General features: G+C 49.5%; 1 protein-coding gene across 3 annotated transcripts; it reads left to right on the top strand.

The window, feature by feature from the left end:
* Positions 1–4,675: 4,675 nt before the first annotated feature.
* Positions 4,676–14,847, top strand: ZDHHC4 (zinc finger DHHC-type palmitoyltransferase 4). Of its 3 annotated transcripts, none has more exons than XM_028528473.2 (8): positions 4,677–4,750; positions 5,186–5,394; positions 5,959–6,082; positions 7,034–7,107; positions 7,601–7,779; positions 9,547–9,672; positions 11,007–11,251; positions 14,118–14,847. In XM_028528473.2, the coding sequence occupies exons 3-8, from the start codon at positions 5,966–5,968 to the stop codon at positions 14,412–14,414; spliced, it is 1,038 nt and encodes a 345-aa protein (XP_028384274.1). In that variant the 5' UTR covers positions 4,677–4,750; positions 5,186–5,394; positions 5,959–5,965; the 3' UTR covers positions 14,415–14,847. The 3 variants fall into 3 exon arrangements, with proteins under 3 accessions (XP_035870791.1, XP_028384274.1, XP_035870790.1); XM_036014897.1 differs by having other exon boundaries at positions 5,186–5,379; XM_036014898.1 differs by lacking the exon at positions 9,547–9,672 and having other exon boundaries at positions 4,676–4,750; positions 5,186–5,379.
* The last annotated feature ends 116 nt before the right edge of the window (positions 14,848–14,963 follow it).

The raw sequence follows: 14,963 nt of genomic DNA on the forward strand, positions 1-14,963 counted from the left end.
ACAGGAGATTCTGCCCTGATAGGGTCCCCCTTTGACCTGGTAGCTGAGCAGTTGCTTTAAAGGGCAGCAGCGATCAAGGAAGCAAAGGCCTAGCGGGAGGTGTAGCTTGGCCACACCCACGTTATGCTCCACCCTGTGGCCCCCCCTACTGGCCAGAGGAAATTTTGTTTTGGAGACTTCCAGGATATAGATTTTCCTCTGGGAATAATTCATCCTTCTTCTTTCATTCATGCAACACGTTTTTATTGAGCATCTACTATGTGCGAGCCATTAAAATAGTTGCCACTGATATAACAATAAACAGAGACACAATCTTTGCACTCCAACAAAAGTATTTATGTTTCTTTAAAGTTTTTTTTTGTTTGTTTTCTCCGTTGTAAAATTGCTCTTGCCCAGCAAATCGCTGGTTTAAAACAAGCACCGTGTGCAATGTGACTGCCGCAAGGGGAGACAGGAAGTCCTGTATCCCATTTCCGCAGAGTTGCTTCAGCATTCCCATGGGGACACGGGATCGTGGTATAAAAGGTGGTTAATCCTGTCAACCGATCTCGGAGCGGGTAAAAAACTGATACCACGGGTCCAGTTTCAGGGGCCGCCAGGAGCGTTCAGGAATACTCCAAAGACGGATTCTTTGCTACATGTTTCACAGGGGATGAGATCCTGTCCGGCAAGCTTGAATTAAATGTTTGGTTTCAGACTGAATAGTGTGTGTTTTTTGGCTTGTGCTATTTGTAAAATACAAGTGTCAAGGTTCTTTCCTGGAGGTTTTGACGAACAGAGGGAAAGCATTGAAATGCCAGAAGCCCATGAGTTTCAGGAGCTGACCGACCACCAAGAGAGTCATCCTGAGAAAACATTTCAACTGAAAACGATAAAAGCTGTGAATGTGTTACTCGCAAAACTACCTATAATATTAAAAAGTAGGAAATAATACAGATGTCCAACAATATGATATTTATTAAGTTCATTATATTGTATCCCTGAATAATAGTGAAGACTATTTAGATAGAGGAAAAACACTGAGGACAAGCTGAATAAAGGAAGCAAATTTCAAAAATTGTCTAGATTCTCTGATTACAGCGATGTAAACCTTTTCAGTGAATGTAAAATTTACATTCTTCCTGTTTGCACAAATACACGATAATGAAGTAGTACTTTGTATAGTGAAATATAGTCTTTTCTCTTTGCTGTTATTTACATTGTATATATCCATAGAATGTAAAATGAGTTTAAAAAGAAAAATATGAGCTATAGGAAGAAGAGCCAAGTGACTACATGTTTCTGTTAGAATCAGGGTGTTTTTAGTTGCAAGGTACCAAAAATGTAACTTCCTATGGTTTAAAAAAATAGAGAGTGCCCTGACCAGTGGGGGTCAGCTGGTTGGAGGTTGTCCTGCAAAGTGAAATGTCACTGGTTCGATTCCCAGTCAGAGCACATCCCTGGGTTGCAGGTTCCATCCTAGGTTGGGGTGCACGTGAGAGGCAACTGATCCATGTTTCTCTCTCTCTTTCTCCCTCCCTTCTCCTCTCTCTAAAAAATAAACAAAAATCTTTTTGAAAAATTAAAAAAAAGGGACTTTTGGTTCATCTATGAAGTCCACAGGTGGGTAGGATTCAGGTACTGTGTGCTCAGGGCTCTGACTTCACTTCTCTGTGCCTCTCTTGCGTCCACCCTTCCCCGTGTGTGGGCTTCCTACTCAAGCTGACTTTCCTCATCATCCCAAGACAAAGAAGGTGAAGCTACAGGCTCCTCTTTAATATCTTCGTTCAATATAGGGGGCAGGAGGCACCTCTATTGAATGAATGGGAATATTAGCTCCATTCTAATTGGTTCCCTCCTATTCCAGATGCTGGCCTTGCATCCAGAGGTTTAGCTTTTGTTTTAAAGGACTGTGATAAGGATAGGGTTACTCTGGCTGAGACCAACTAAAACCCACCCCTAGATCTGGCGGTAGTTCAGTCTTACCCAGAGTGCATGTGGCTTACATGTTGGGTAGGAAAGCTTATTGTCCACTGTACCTTGTTATGGGCGGAAGAGTGTCATGGAAAGCAGGAATATGAGCTGGCCGGAAGTTGCGAGTTTAATAGCTACATAGTGCCATGGCTCACACTTTGAATGTCTCCTTTCCCTTCTGAAATGATCTCAGCCACCACGGGAAGAAATTGCAGATAGATTGGAAATAAAAGAATAAATCAACTCAAAGGACACACTGGAGACTATATTTGTCCATAGGTATGTCTTTGTGAGTGTAATGTTGGAGTAAAGAATACTTTGTTAAATAAGTACAAAAAAAAAAAAGCCACAAAAGAAAAAGCTGATAAATATGAGTACTTCAGAACTTACAACCTTGGTATGACAAAGACACTATAAACAAAGGTAATAGATAAGTGACATGTAGGAGAAAATACTTGGAGTTTATATCAAAGAATTAATATCCAGAATGTGAGAGAATAATATTCATTTCTTCCTTTTATTTTTAAAGACTTTATTTATTTACTTTTAGAGAGAGGGGGAGGGTGAGACACGTCAATGTGTGGTTGCCTCTCATGCACCCCCACCGGGGATCCAGCCCACAATCCAGCCACGTGCACTGACTAGGAATTGAACCAGCAACCCTCTGGTTTGCACACCAGCACTCAATCCACTGAGCCACAGATCATTTCTTCCTTTTAGTAGAACAACCTTCCAAGTGTTAGCTGAGCACATGGCAACACAGCCAGAGACTACAGTTCCAAGCACTCCTTGGAGCCAGGCATGGCCACGTGACTAAGTCCTGGCCAGTGGGATCTGAGCAGGAAAGGCTAAGTGCCACATTCTAGTTCCTTTCCTAAAGTTAATGACCCTTTCCTTTCCTCCTTCATCATTTCTCCGGGGCTGGAAGGTGGGGAGGTAACACCCTAGACCCATAGCTCCGAACTCCGCACAACGTGCCCTGGGGTGCCACTACGAACTCTTAGGGTGCCGTGGAATTTCTTCAATTTTGAGGAAACAGCAAAATTGCTGTCGAACATGAAATGCTGGCTTGAGTTGAGAAAGCCAGTGCCTCTAGAACATCTATGTGGAGCAGGAAATGAGAACGGTGGTTTCCAACCTGATTTTAAAGTTTGATCAATTATGCAGTGTGCAAGGGATACCACGTTGTTAGGATATGACACTTGTGAACTTGCCTGAGGCTAATTATTTAATAGATGGGATTGTCAGATACTTCTTTTAGCTAGGAGCTCTGTGAAAAACTGTCGTAAGTCACTTAAGGGTACTGTGAAGAGAGAAAGTTGGAGAAGCTCTGCCTGGCGGTGGCGTGACAAGACAGGAAGAGTCTGGGTTCTGTGTGATCTCGTGGACCTCCTGCGGCAGAGCTGCCTGCCGCCCCTGGACTTCCCACCTGCTTCTGGACCATTGCACGTGAGAGAAACCAACTGCTTTCCCATCAAAGCCACTGCATTTTGAGTCTGTGTGCTCTAACAGCACGGCAGACAGTGGGGTGTCCCGGGGAGGCCTCCCCAGATCCCACTGTGGAGGCACCTGCAGACAGTGTCTGTACACGCTGCGGGCTTCCCGAATCTCTTTTACGAGAACATAATATTGTATTACTTTCACAAATTTTAAATAGAAAGTCAACCCAGCGCAATAGAACACAGGTGATCAAACCAAGACTTGGTTAGTCGGTCTCAAGTGAAACCAACCAGAAACATATGAATGGGGGTAAAAATAAAGTTCTGCGTTTATAAGCAAAAAAAAAATCTAAAATATTTAAAACCTCAAAATACTTAATCTCCAGCCCAGAATTGACCAGCAGGGTGAAGGGTGAGCTGGAGACACGGACGAATCCAGCTCACTCGGGATGTGAAGAGGCTCCATCCATGAGCAGCCTTCCCTGGTGTGACCGCATCTATTTTTTTTCCAATTCCGTGTCTACAAGTCCATGAAGGCCTTGCACACAATGTATCAGAAGGTGCCCAACTCGGTGAGTTTTTTTTAAAAAGGAAAAAGCTACGGGGGCAGGCGGCAAAGCCAGCCAGGAAAAGACGAGTTGAAGGCCAGTGTTTGGAGATCAGACATCTCCCCTCAAAGGGGGGGCGCGCCCGGCTCGGCGAGACAGGTTTTCAGAGGTGCAAGAATAGACACCAGTCTATTCAGCGGCCGCAGAGGCGTTCAGAGCAGAGGAACACGCCACAGGGGCCTTCTCGGGGCTATGTTTGGAAGCAGCTCCTCTCCCCCCAGGTTCAACCGTCATTAAACAGCTTTCCTTCTTATCCTCCGGATTTGTCGTCAGGCAATTGTCACTGCTCCCAGGGGCAGAATGTTCAGAGCTGTTCCGAGACAGCAGGAGCAAAGATCCCAACGGTGGAGTGGGCAGAAAGCAAAGCAAAATGTTCGGCGCGAAGGCACAGCGGGTGCCTGCCCTGGACTGCCGGGGTCCCCGCTCGGCTCCCCCGGGGCCACAGGGCGGCTCGGCCCGCCGCAGACGCAGGCCGGTCTCTCCCTACGCTGCCCGGCAATCGCGCTCCCAAGTTCCACCTTCAGCGTCAGGCTGCCCCGCAGCCCCGAGGCCCCCAGTCGCGCGAGTCGGGACGCCTCTGCAGCAGCTGAACGCGAAGCGCTGGTTGCAACCCGTCCCGGGCGCCCGCACTTCCGCCGGAAGCCGGCCCGGCCGAGAGCGCCTCGTGTGACGTCACGAACCCGACGGAAGTCAGGGGGCGCGCCCTGGAGGCGCCGCTGCGGCGCTCCGGGCTAGGGGTCGCCCTTAGAGGTAAGGCGTCCTCCGCCCGGCGCCAGGTTCCCCGGCAGGCCCGGGACGTCCGTCCGTCCGTCCGTCCGTCTGACCGCCCTGCACACTGGTGTTTAGGGGGCCGCAGCCTTCCTCGACCCCAAATAACCTCCCAGCCCCCTGAGCCCCGCCCCCCACCTCAGGTTCGGCCCCCGGGAAAGGTCCTTGCCCGGCCCACCTGCCGGGGTCCTAGGATGGAGAGTGGCTGCGGGGAGACCCTTCCGTCGGGTCCCCGGCGCCGACACCTGGCTCGCAGCTTATTTTTTCCCCAGTTAGCTTCTCCAGAAGTCTTGTAACCCCACCCGCCCTGCGGGGCCTCGCATCCCCCGAGTTTCAAATTCTCCTCCGTGTATTCGTCCCCCGACTCCTATTTCGCGAGTCGTCTTACGTGAGTGCTGAATCGATCTGTCTTTGCAGCCAGACTCGGCCGCCTGGAGGAGCCATGTCTCCTGCAGCCTTGGGTGGCCCCTCCTGGCCCGGGCGCCTGCCCCTGCGCAAGAGGAGATGCCGTTGGAATTCCCCGTGAATGCTGGCAGGAGGAATGTCCGAGCCGCCCGCCGAAAACTGTCCGAAAAAGAGCCATATGTAGGCCGGGGACCCCGAACCACGTCGTGAGAATTGCTGCTGTTCGTTTCTTCTGTCTCACCCCGTGAACAGTTTCTAGTTGGGTCATCGTAATGGGAAGTCAGGCCCAGAGTCATATTTGCTAAGGCCAAAAGTCAGCATCTCCAGTTTCTTAATACAGGCCCGTGTTCTCACGTCCCTTCAGAGACGGGATGCCTGTGCTGGGCCCACCCCCGCCTGTAGGGGGTGCTTGTTCCGATGGCGTTGCCCGCACATTCTTGAGGCTAAGCTGTGTGTCAACATCTGTGTGGATTTTTGTATATGTTTAAGGAAGTAAGAGAATGATTTGTTGCTGGGGGAGGGAAGGCGGATGCCTTTTGCATATTTTCCCCGTCTTAGTTTGGAATTTGCAGATAGGAGATGCGCCAGAGCGGACCACACAGGTTTAATTAGGGGACTTGTGCGGGGGAGAGAGCTCAGGGCCTGCTGGGAGCCTGGTGGAAGAGGCCGTGTGCGTCCAGGCTGGCGCATTTTGTTTCGGGAACCATTTAGGGAGCTGAAGTCTGAGGATAGGAGCCATGGAATGAATCCCTCGGCGTAGTCACGTTCTTTCTGTTCCTTCGTAGCCCTAGGATGGACTTCCTGGTTCTCTTCCTGTTCTACTTGGCTGCGGTGCTGGTTGGTGGCGCCACGATCTGCGTCTGCTCCCGAACCAGTTACCTGAGAGGCCTGGTCAGGGGAGGCACACAGGTAACTGCTGCTTGGAGGCCGCCGGGTTGTAATGTCACCTGTTCAGAAGGCTCGCCGGTGTTCCTGACGGGACAAGCAAGAGACGCCGTTTTTATTTGTGTGTTCGCTCGCTCTTTCATTTGTGGCAGTTGTCATGTATTGGAAAGTCTTAATGTGTTTTTTCCTTATTGTTTAAAGTAATCTTGTATTGATGCTTTGAGAGAAGGTAGCATTCTTTTTTTTATTAAAAATTTTGTTTATTTTTAGAGGGGAAGGGAGGGAAAAAGAGGGAGAGAAATCAGTGTGTGGTTGCCTCTCACAACTCCCCTACTGGGGACCTGGAATCCAACCGGCCAGCACTCAGTCCACTGAGCCGCACCAGCCAGGGCAGAAGGTAGTGTTCCTAAGGTTGGCTGTTTTTCTCTGGATCTGATGCCTTTAGTTGGGCATGGATTTGAGCAGTGTCCGCATGGAGGGGCACTGATGGGTGAAACTGGGGCATACAGGAGCAGGAAGCTGAGCATTGGGCTGCCCCCGCTCCTTCAGGGGTCAAAGGGAGCGAAACTGGGGTGTGCAGTCCTTGGGAAGGGCTTGGCTTGGGAGGGACCCGGCTTAATGGCCCGTGACCTGGAGGTGGACTCCGGGACGTAGGATGGAGCCCAGGGCAGGGAAAGGAGCGGCACTCCCCTGAGCATCACCTGACCCAGCTGCTCTGCTCCCCTCCCGTGACTTGAAGACCCTGACGTGGCGCCTTCTTGGAGGTCAGGGCGGAAAATGGAGGAGCTGACCTCAGAGGAAGGCCAGCTGAGGGGAGCCACCCTCTTTACGCTCTTAAATCTCTTCTCTGCCCGTGTGCGGGGCACAGTATCACCAGTGTCGTCGGCTGGACGTGAAGCCTCTGATTCGGCAGGAGCTGGGGGGAGGGGGAGAATGAAAAGTGAAGCTGAATGTTTCTCTTTTCTTTTGTTTTAGGTATTTTCCTATATAATTCCGGAATGCCTTCAGAGAGCGATGCTAAGTTTGGTCCATTACCTCTTTCACACACGGTATTTATATTTAAGTTTAAGTAATGTCTTCCTTTCCGTTTTGACTGTTAATCGGTGCTACTCTGCAGCCCCAGGAAGCTCCTGTGGTCTCCAGTGTGACGTGGAGAGGAGCGCCGCCAGGGACGGAGCGTCCGGGCTCAGAGCCTGCTCTCGCAGATGACCCGCCCCTTCTGTCTGGGCGTGGGGCACGTCTGCTTTTGAACAGAAGTGTTCGGAGAGTGGGAGAACACTGATACGCATTTCCATGCAAAGAAGCCTAGGCAGATACAGAGATCTCAATGCCCAAGACAGCTGATAAAGATAATAGATAACATCTAATGGGAACTTACTATGTTTTAGGCACTGTGCCAAATGTTGCACATAGTTCCTCATGCAGTTCTTACTGTTCTCTCAAGCCCAGAGGAAGCGGTGGGCCCTCGGTTGACTTTCCCCGGTACAGTGTGATCTCCTCTCGGGAGGGCCCCAGGAGCAAGCCTGTGCCTTGTCTTTTCAGGAACTACGTCTTCGTTGTCCTGCACCTCACCTTGCAAGGGATGGTTTATACCGAGTACACCTGGGAAGTGTTTGGCTACTGCCGAGACCTGGGCTTCTCCTTGTGCTACCTGCTTCTGCCCTACCTGCTGCTGGTGGTGAACCTGGCGTTTTTCACCCTAAGTTCTGTGACCGACCCTGGTACGTTGAGGCTCTAGGCAGAGCCAGCTCCACTCTCAGTCTTACTGATGGTGCTGCAAACACGCAGTGATCCCGCGAGGGACTTTGCAGCAGATTTGCTGTTTAGTATTTGCATAATCTTTCCATTTTCAACGCATTCTAATTTTATTTTTCCTTCCTTCTTTGACCCACGGGTCATTCAGAGCATTTGAAAATTTTCCTTGTAAGTTTTTTAGTTAATTTTCTATTTTTATTTATTTTTCGTCCTCATTGGAGGACATGCTTCTGGATTTCCAGAGAGACGGGAAGGGAGAGAGAGAAACAGCTGCCTCCTGTGTGCACTCTGACCAGGGACTGCACCTGCAGTGCAGGCACGTGCCCTGGCTGGAATCGAACCCATGGCCTTTCCGTCTACAGGACGATGCTCTGCCCAGTTGAGCCACACTGGCTAGGGCTAGTTTAACTTTTTATACTTTCACGTAATTGTGTTTTACAGAGAGCTTATGTTCTGAAGGATAGTGTTTCTTTTTTTTTTTTTTTTTAAGATTTTATTTGTTTAATTTACACAGAGGAGAAGGAAGGGGGAAAAAGAGGGAGAGAAGCATCAATGTGTGGCTGCCTCTTGCACACCCCCTACAGGGGACCTGGCCCACAACCCGGGCATGTGCCCTGGCTGGGAATCGAACAGGCGATGCTTTGGTTCACAGGCCAGCGCTCAGTCCACTGAGCCACACCAGCCAGGTCTGAAGGATAGTATTTCTTTTGAAAATTTTATTGATATTTGCACTATGCCTGGGCATGTAGTGTTCGTAAATGGCCCATGTTCTTGGATATAGAGAACCGTGTAAGTTCATTACATCAAGTTTATTATGTTCATGTCTTTTATAGTCATACTAATTCTTTTGTTGAGAGGTATTATCTCACTCCGATAGTAGACTTGAGGGATTTCTTTTTGTACGATTTTGCTTCACATATTTTGAACCTACTGTTTGTGTATGTGTGTGTGTATTATTTCTTAGTATAATTGTTAGTATAATTTCTTAGGATAATTTCTACATATAATTCTTAGTAGATACATTAAGTTTAGAATTAGTATTATTTCTTCCCTTGAAACTTTTTTCAATATATAATGAGCCCCTGTCACTAGTAATTGCTTTCAAGTCTCTTTTGTCTAATATTAATATTATTCTACTATCTTTCTTTTGATTGATATTTGCTTGCTTTTTCCTCCATTCTTGTAATTTTAACCTTTTCTGTCCTTGAAGTGTTAAATGTCCACCAACTGCTGAATATTGAAATAGAATGTGGTATGCCTGTTGAGTGGACTATCATTCAGAATAAGAAGGAATGAAGTACCTATGTACCTGCTACAGCACAGATGAACCTGGAAAACAGTGTGTTAGTGAAGAGCCAGACACCAGCGGCCGCACTCCGTGTGCTTCTGTCTGCGCAGAGTGTCCAGGAGAGGCACAGCCCTGCAGGCAGGCAGACGTGTTGATCCGTGGCCGCCGGGGGTTGGGGCGTAGGGAGGAACGGCGCCGACCGCCGCAGGGCTGCTTTGTCATGAAAGTGTGACAAAATTGTGGCCGAGTTTCACAACTCTGTGATGTACTAAAAACCACTAAATGGTGCAGCGTAAGTGGGCGAATTGGTTTTTTGAATTGCACTTCATTAAAGCTGTGAAAACTATAAAATGAATTCAGACATTAGATATAGCAATGCTTCATTATCTGTGTCAGGACAGACTTTGTGAATATCCTGTATTACCTTTGTCCTGACTTTTTTCAGGTGCCATAACAAAAGCAAACGAGTTACTGCTTCTTCAAGTGTACGAGTTTGATGAGGTCATGTTTCCGAAGGATGCGCGGTGCCCTACGTGTGACTTACGGAAGCCAGCACGGTCCAAGCACTGCGGTAAGTGTGGCCCCGCGGCCCCGCCCCACCCTCCCGCAGCAGACTGCGAGTGGGCGTCTCTGCGAGGGCCGGTTGACTGCCAGACGCGGGGCGGCCCTGCTGGCGGAGGCCCGAGAGGGGTCTCTTCCAGATGGCGGGAGGGAGGCGCGGTCTTGTGTCCTTGCCTAGTGGGCGCCCGTCCGTGCCGGGTGGTACAGTCCTTCCTCGGCCTGTGGCTGAGTGTCCTGCCCAAGGGGCGTTTCCGCAGGACGTGGTGCTTGCAGACCCCCGTCGGGCAGAGCCTGTTCTGGGGAGTTGGCACCGTGCTAGACTGGTGCCGTCCAACAAAAACACAGTGTGGGCCACATGCATGGTTTTAAGTTTTCTAGTAGCTACATTACAGAAGCAAAAAGAAATAGGTGAAATTAATTTTAATCTCATAATCTATTCAACCTAACATATCTAAAATACTATTTTGCCCTGGCTGGTGTGGCTCACTGGATTGAGTGCCGGCCTGTGGAGCTGAGGGTCGCTGGTTGATTCCCAGCCAGGGCACGTGCCTCAGTTGCAAGCCAGGTGCCCAGCAGGGGGTGCACAAGGGGCAACCACACATTGGGGTTTCTCTCCCTCTCTTTCTTCCTCCCTTGTGCTCTCTGAAAATAAATGAATGAAATCTTTTAAAATTCTATTTTAACATGTAATCAGTATTTTAAAAAGCATTTATGGGATAGTTTATAGTCTCGTTTTTTGTAGTAAGTTTTTGATGTAGGTTCAGAGAGGTTTCGGCACCTCCCACGCAGACACCAAATTTTCCTCGGAACTTCGGGGTCTGCGGCTCGTCGTCATGAAGTTGCCATTGGAGGAGCAGGCCCACTCACCCGAGCTGTCCCGAACAGCCTTGGCAGTTCTTCATGAACGGAGCCAGCACCAACGTGTCGTTTTCTGTAACATCCACATCTGCGTTGACACAGCGGTTTATCAGGGGAGTTGATTGGCCTTTGAAGCAGAAGCATTTGTTTGAAACTGCCCAAGCAAAGTAAATTCACTAACTCCTTCCATCTCAGTATTCTCCACATTGCACTCGGCAGGAGGACTGCACGCACGGGAAACCACAGTAAGTGTATGGACGTCAGCGAGCCTTCTCTCGAGTGTTTCTCGTAGCCGCACATCAAGTGCCCACCAGCCACAGGAGGCTGGGCTGGCGGCTGCTGTACGGACACTGCAGCCCAGCAGCTGCCGTTTCCCGGCTCCCACGGCCAGCAGCCCGTTCGTAGGACAGTCCGTAGGTGTGCATGGTGCCACTGTCTGTCTCGTCAGGCACCGACTCGGGCGTGCGGCTTTCTGTTGTTGTGCAGGTGTGTGTGACCGGTGTGTGCACCGTTTCGACCACCACTGTGTGTGGGTCAACAACTGCATCGGGGCCTGGAACGCCAGGTACTTCCTCCTCTACCTCCTGACGTTGACCGCGTCAGCGGCTGCCGTGGCTGTCGTGAGCACCACGTTGCTGGTCCGGGTGGTGGTGCTGTCCGACTTGCACCTGGAGACTCGCGTCGACGACCTTGGACATGCCCAGGTTATCGACATCTTCCTGCTTGTGCAGGTAACTGTGTTATGGGCTTCTGTCTTCTGGTCTCAGCCTTGGAAAAAACACGCCTCTTTTCCCAGTAAAAACGTGAAGCCATTCCTTTTTAAGAAATGGATATATAGGCCCTGGCTGGGTAGCTCAGTGGGTGAGAGCATCGTCCCCATACGCCAAGGCTGCGGTTCTGCGCCGCTTCAGGCCCCACGCAGGAGTCAGCCGGTGGATGTGGAAGTAAGGGGAGCAACAGTTGGTGTGTGTTTATTTCTCTCTTCCTCCCTCCTTCCCTCCCTTCCTCTCTCTCAAATCAATTAAAAAAATATATAAAATCTTTTAAAATTAGTAATCCACCTACCATGAAATTCACCCTTTTGAACTATATGATTCATGGTGTTAGTACATGCCGAGTTGTGTAACCGTCACCACTGATTTCAGGATATTTTGTCACCCAAAAAGAAGCCCATACCTGTGAACAGTCACTCCCCTTTCCATGCTGTCCCGTCATGGCAGCCACTACCCTGCTCTCTGTCTGTGGATTTCCCCCTTCTGGACACGTTACGTGAATGCAATCACACCATGTGTGGCCTTTGGACGGGCTCCTTCCACGGAGCGTACTGTTCTTAAGGTTCACCCATGTTGCGGCATGAGTCAGTACTTCATTTCTGGTTATGGCCAGAAAATATCCTGTTGTGTGGATATGCTACATTTTATTCCATTCATCAGTTGTGGGTGTTTTCACTTTTTTCTTTTTAAATAAAGCTGCTATGAACATTTGTGTACAGGTTTTCATGTGGACATAGGTTTTTATTTCTCTTGAGTTACACTTATGAGTAGCATTGCAGGGTCATATGGTAACTCTATTGGTAATCATTTGAGGAACTGCCAGACTTTTCCAAAGCAGGTGCACCAGCAGTGTGCAAAGGGTCCCACCAGCAGTGTGTAAAGGATCCAGCTTCTCCACATCCTCGCCAGCTCTTGTTGCATTTTATTCTAGTCCTCCTAGCTGTTGCCTCCTTGAACCAGAGTTCACTTCATTGTTAAGCATCACATTTGGGCATGTTTGTTTAGTTTAAAGCAGTGCCCCCCTTTTTAAATGACACGTATTTAATAGTCTCGCTGCCTATTGTTATAGAATGTCCCGTGTTTCAGATTTCTCTCTTTCCTGTTGGTGCCACCTCATCTTTCTCTGTTTCCTGATACTAGTGTAAGCTGGAAGTTAACTCTAGAGCTTTGGTTAGGTTCAGGTTAAATTTTTCCTGGCGGAAATGCTTCCTCCGTAGAGCGGCGTGTTTCCTGTTGCATCCCATCAGGCGGAGCCTGGGGTCCGGGAAGCCCGGGCTGACCTGCCAAGGTGGTGGTCGCCAGCTGTCTGAGTTGGTGAAGTGCGCTTTCCCCTGGCAATGTGCATATGGTTTCAGTTTTGTGTTTAGGACTTTGTTTTGGGTCGATTCTAAAAAATATAAATACTGGGTCAAAGATCATTGATACTTACAAGTCTTTTCACATTAACATCTATTGTCAGGTTGCTTTTAAAGCCCGCTGCTGGGGCGGGAAGCACCTCCTCTATTTGATAGGGAAATATGGCATGCTCTTTTTATTTATTTTTTTAATTATTTTTATTTTTTTAAAGATTTTATTTATTTTTAGAGAGAGGGGAAGAGAGGGAGAAAGGAGAGAAACATCAATGTGTGGTTGCCTCTTGTGCGCCCCCTACTGGGCACCTGGCCATCATTCCCAGGCGTGTGCCAAGGCTGGAGTGCCCTTTTTAAAAACTATTTCTCCTGGCTGATGTGGCTCAATGAATTGAGCTCCTGCTTGAAAACCAAAGGGTCCCTAGTTCAGTTTCCAATACAGGGCACATGGCTGGGTTGCCGGCCAGGTCCCTGGTGGGCAGGGCATGAGAGGCAACCCCACACTGATGCTTTAGCCGACCTTACTGTGGTAATCATTTCGATATATGTGTATAGGTGTATATAAATATACATGCACACACATATTATTCATTGTGTTTTTCATTGTTATGCACCTTAAACTTTCACAATGTTATGTCAATTTATATTTCAAAACTGGGAAGAAAGTTTAAAACACCTTGAAAATGAAGTGAAAACTTAACACCCCTCCCTCCCAACACTTCACTACCCAGAGGCAACCACGTTTGTAGCCTGGTGTGTGCACATCAGGCCTTCCTCCTGTGTGTGTGTTTGTTGCCCTGTGTGTCCGGAGAGCCGTTCTGGTGCTTGCACGGGTGGGGCCGCACTGCACTGTGCTGGAACCTCTCGTGCTCTCCACACTGGGCAGCGTGTCACCAACTACTATCCGAACTAGCACCTAGAGACATTGCTAGACATTGGCCTCGTTTGAATGGCCCCTTGTTATCCCACAGTTAGACTGTCCCAGGGTTGACCCTCTTCGTGGACGGACATTTAACATGTATTTTGGGAGGCGGGGCTATTAAAGCCAGTGCCACTGTACAGTGAGTGCCCCTGTACCTGTATCTCTGTGGTCACTTTGTTTGGAAAGAGAGAGTGATCTCTTCTGTCCATCTGGACTTTATTTTGCTGAATTAAGATCTGCATTTATTTCTCCGTTTCTTTTATGAGTAGCTGACTGCACAGCACCACCTCCGGGTCCCCTTGCCCTTCTCCTGCAGTGCTCACACTTTGTCGGCCCCATAGTAAACTCCATGTACACTGCGGCACCTCCCGGGCTGTCGGTCAGTGCCGTGTGTGGGTCTGACCTGTGCTCAGTGGGTCGGATGTGCACGCAGGCAGGTGAGCGGGGCAGGCAGCTCTGACGGTTTTGCGGACAAGCCCGGGGCTGGCGGGTGCCGATCCTGACTTATCTCGGAGCCCTGCTGCCTGACGTGCTGCCTCTTCTCTGTCCCCAGTACCTGTTCCTGACCTTCCCGAGGATTGTCTTCCTGCTGGGCTTTGTCGTGATGCTGAGCTTCCTCTTGGGAGGCTTTCTGTGCTTTGCTCTGTACCTGGCCGCCACCAACCAGACTACCAACGAGTGGTACAGAGGCGACCGGGCCTGGCACCAGCGTTGCTCCCAAGTGGCGGGGGCCCCGTCAGCAGAGCCCCAGGTCTACCGGAACATTCACTCCCACGGGCTTTGGAGCAACCTTGGAGAGATCTTTCTGCCTGCTGCTGCTGCTGCACACTATGAGAAAAAGAGGACATGAGACTGGGAAGGGTGTCACTGCCTTCTAAATACAGTGGACATTCATTTATGCATATGGATTCTTTCCAAGCATTGGCATTTCTGTTTTCTGGTCTGTGTTTATAATCAGCTTTCAGTGGTTAAGGGAGGGAAGTGAAAAGTAGGGTTTACTAAGTCCCTAACAGAAATCTCCCTTGCTCACCTCCGTTCACGCAGCCCGCCGGAGTGGAGCTTCTCTGAAGTCCTGGCGACTTCTCAGAGGTCCCCGCCGACCTTGGTCTCCCACTCTGGGCTCAGCTCTCGGACAAAAGGGGCCTAGTGACTGTCACCTGGTGTGTCCCCTGGTCTCAGCGACTTGGAGTTGTGCCTGGCTGTGCCTTCTTGATGCCCTTCCCATATCTCCCAGGGAAAGGCCTTGTGTTTTGTTTTTTGTTATATTTTCCCCACTTCCTTAACCATACCAGCATCCTCACCCAGGCCTGCTCTCGGGTCTGCACAGGCCTTTTACACAAGGCACATTTCTGTGCTCGTGGGCTCTGGCCTGCCCTCCACTGACCTCTTGTGGCCATAT

This window comes from Phyllostomus discolor, chromosome 13 (assembly GCF_004126475.2).
Source record: "Phyllostomus discolor isolate MPI-MPIP mPhyDis1 chromosome 13, mPhyDis1.pri.v3, whole genome shotgun sequence".
Classification (NCBI taxonomy): domain Eukaryota; kingdom Metazoa; phylum Chordata; class Mammalia; order Chiroptera; family Phyllostomidae; genus Phyllostomus; species Phyllostomus discolor.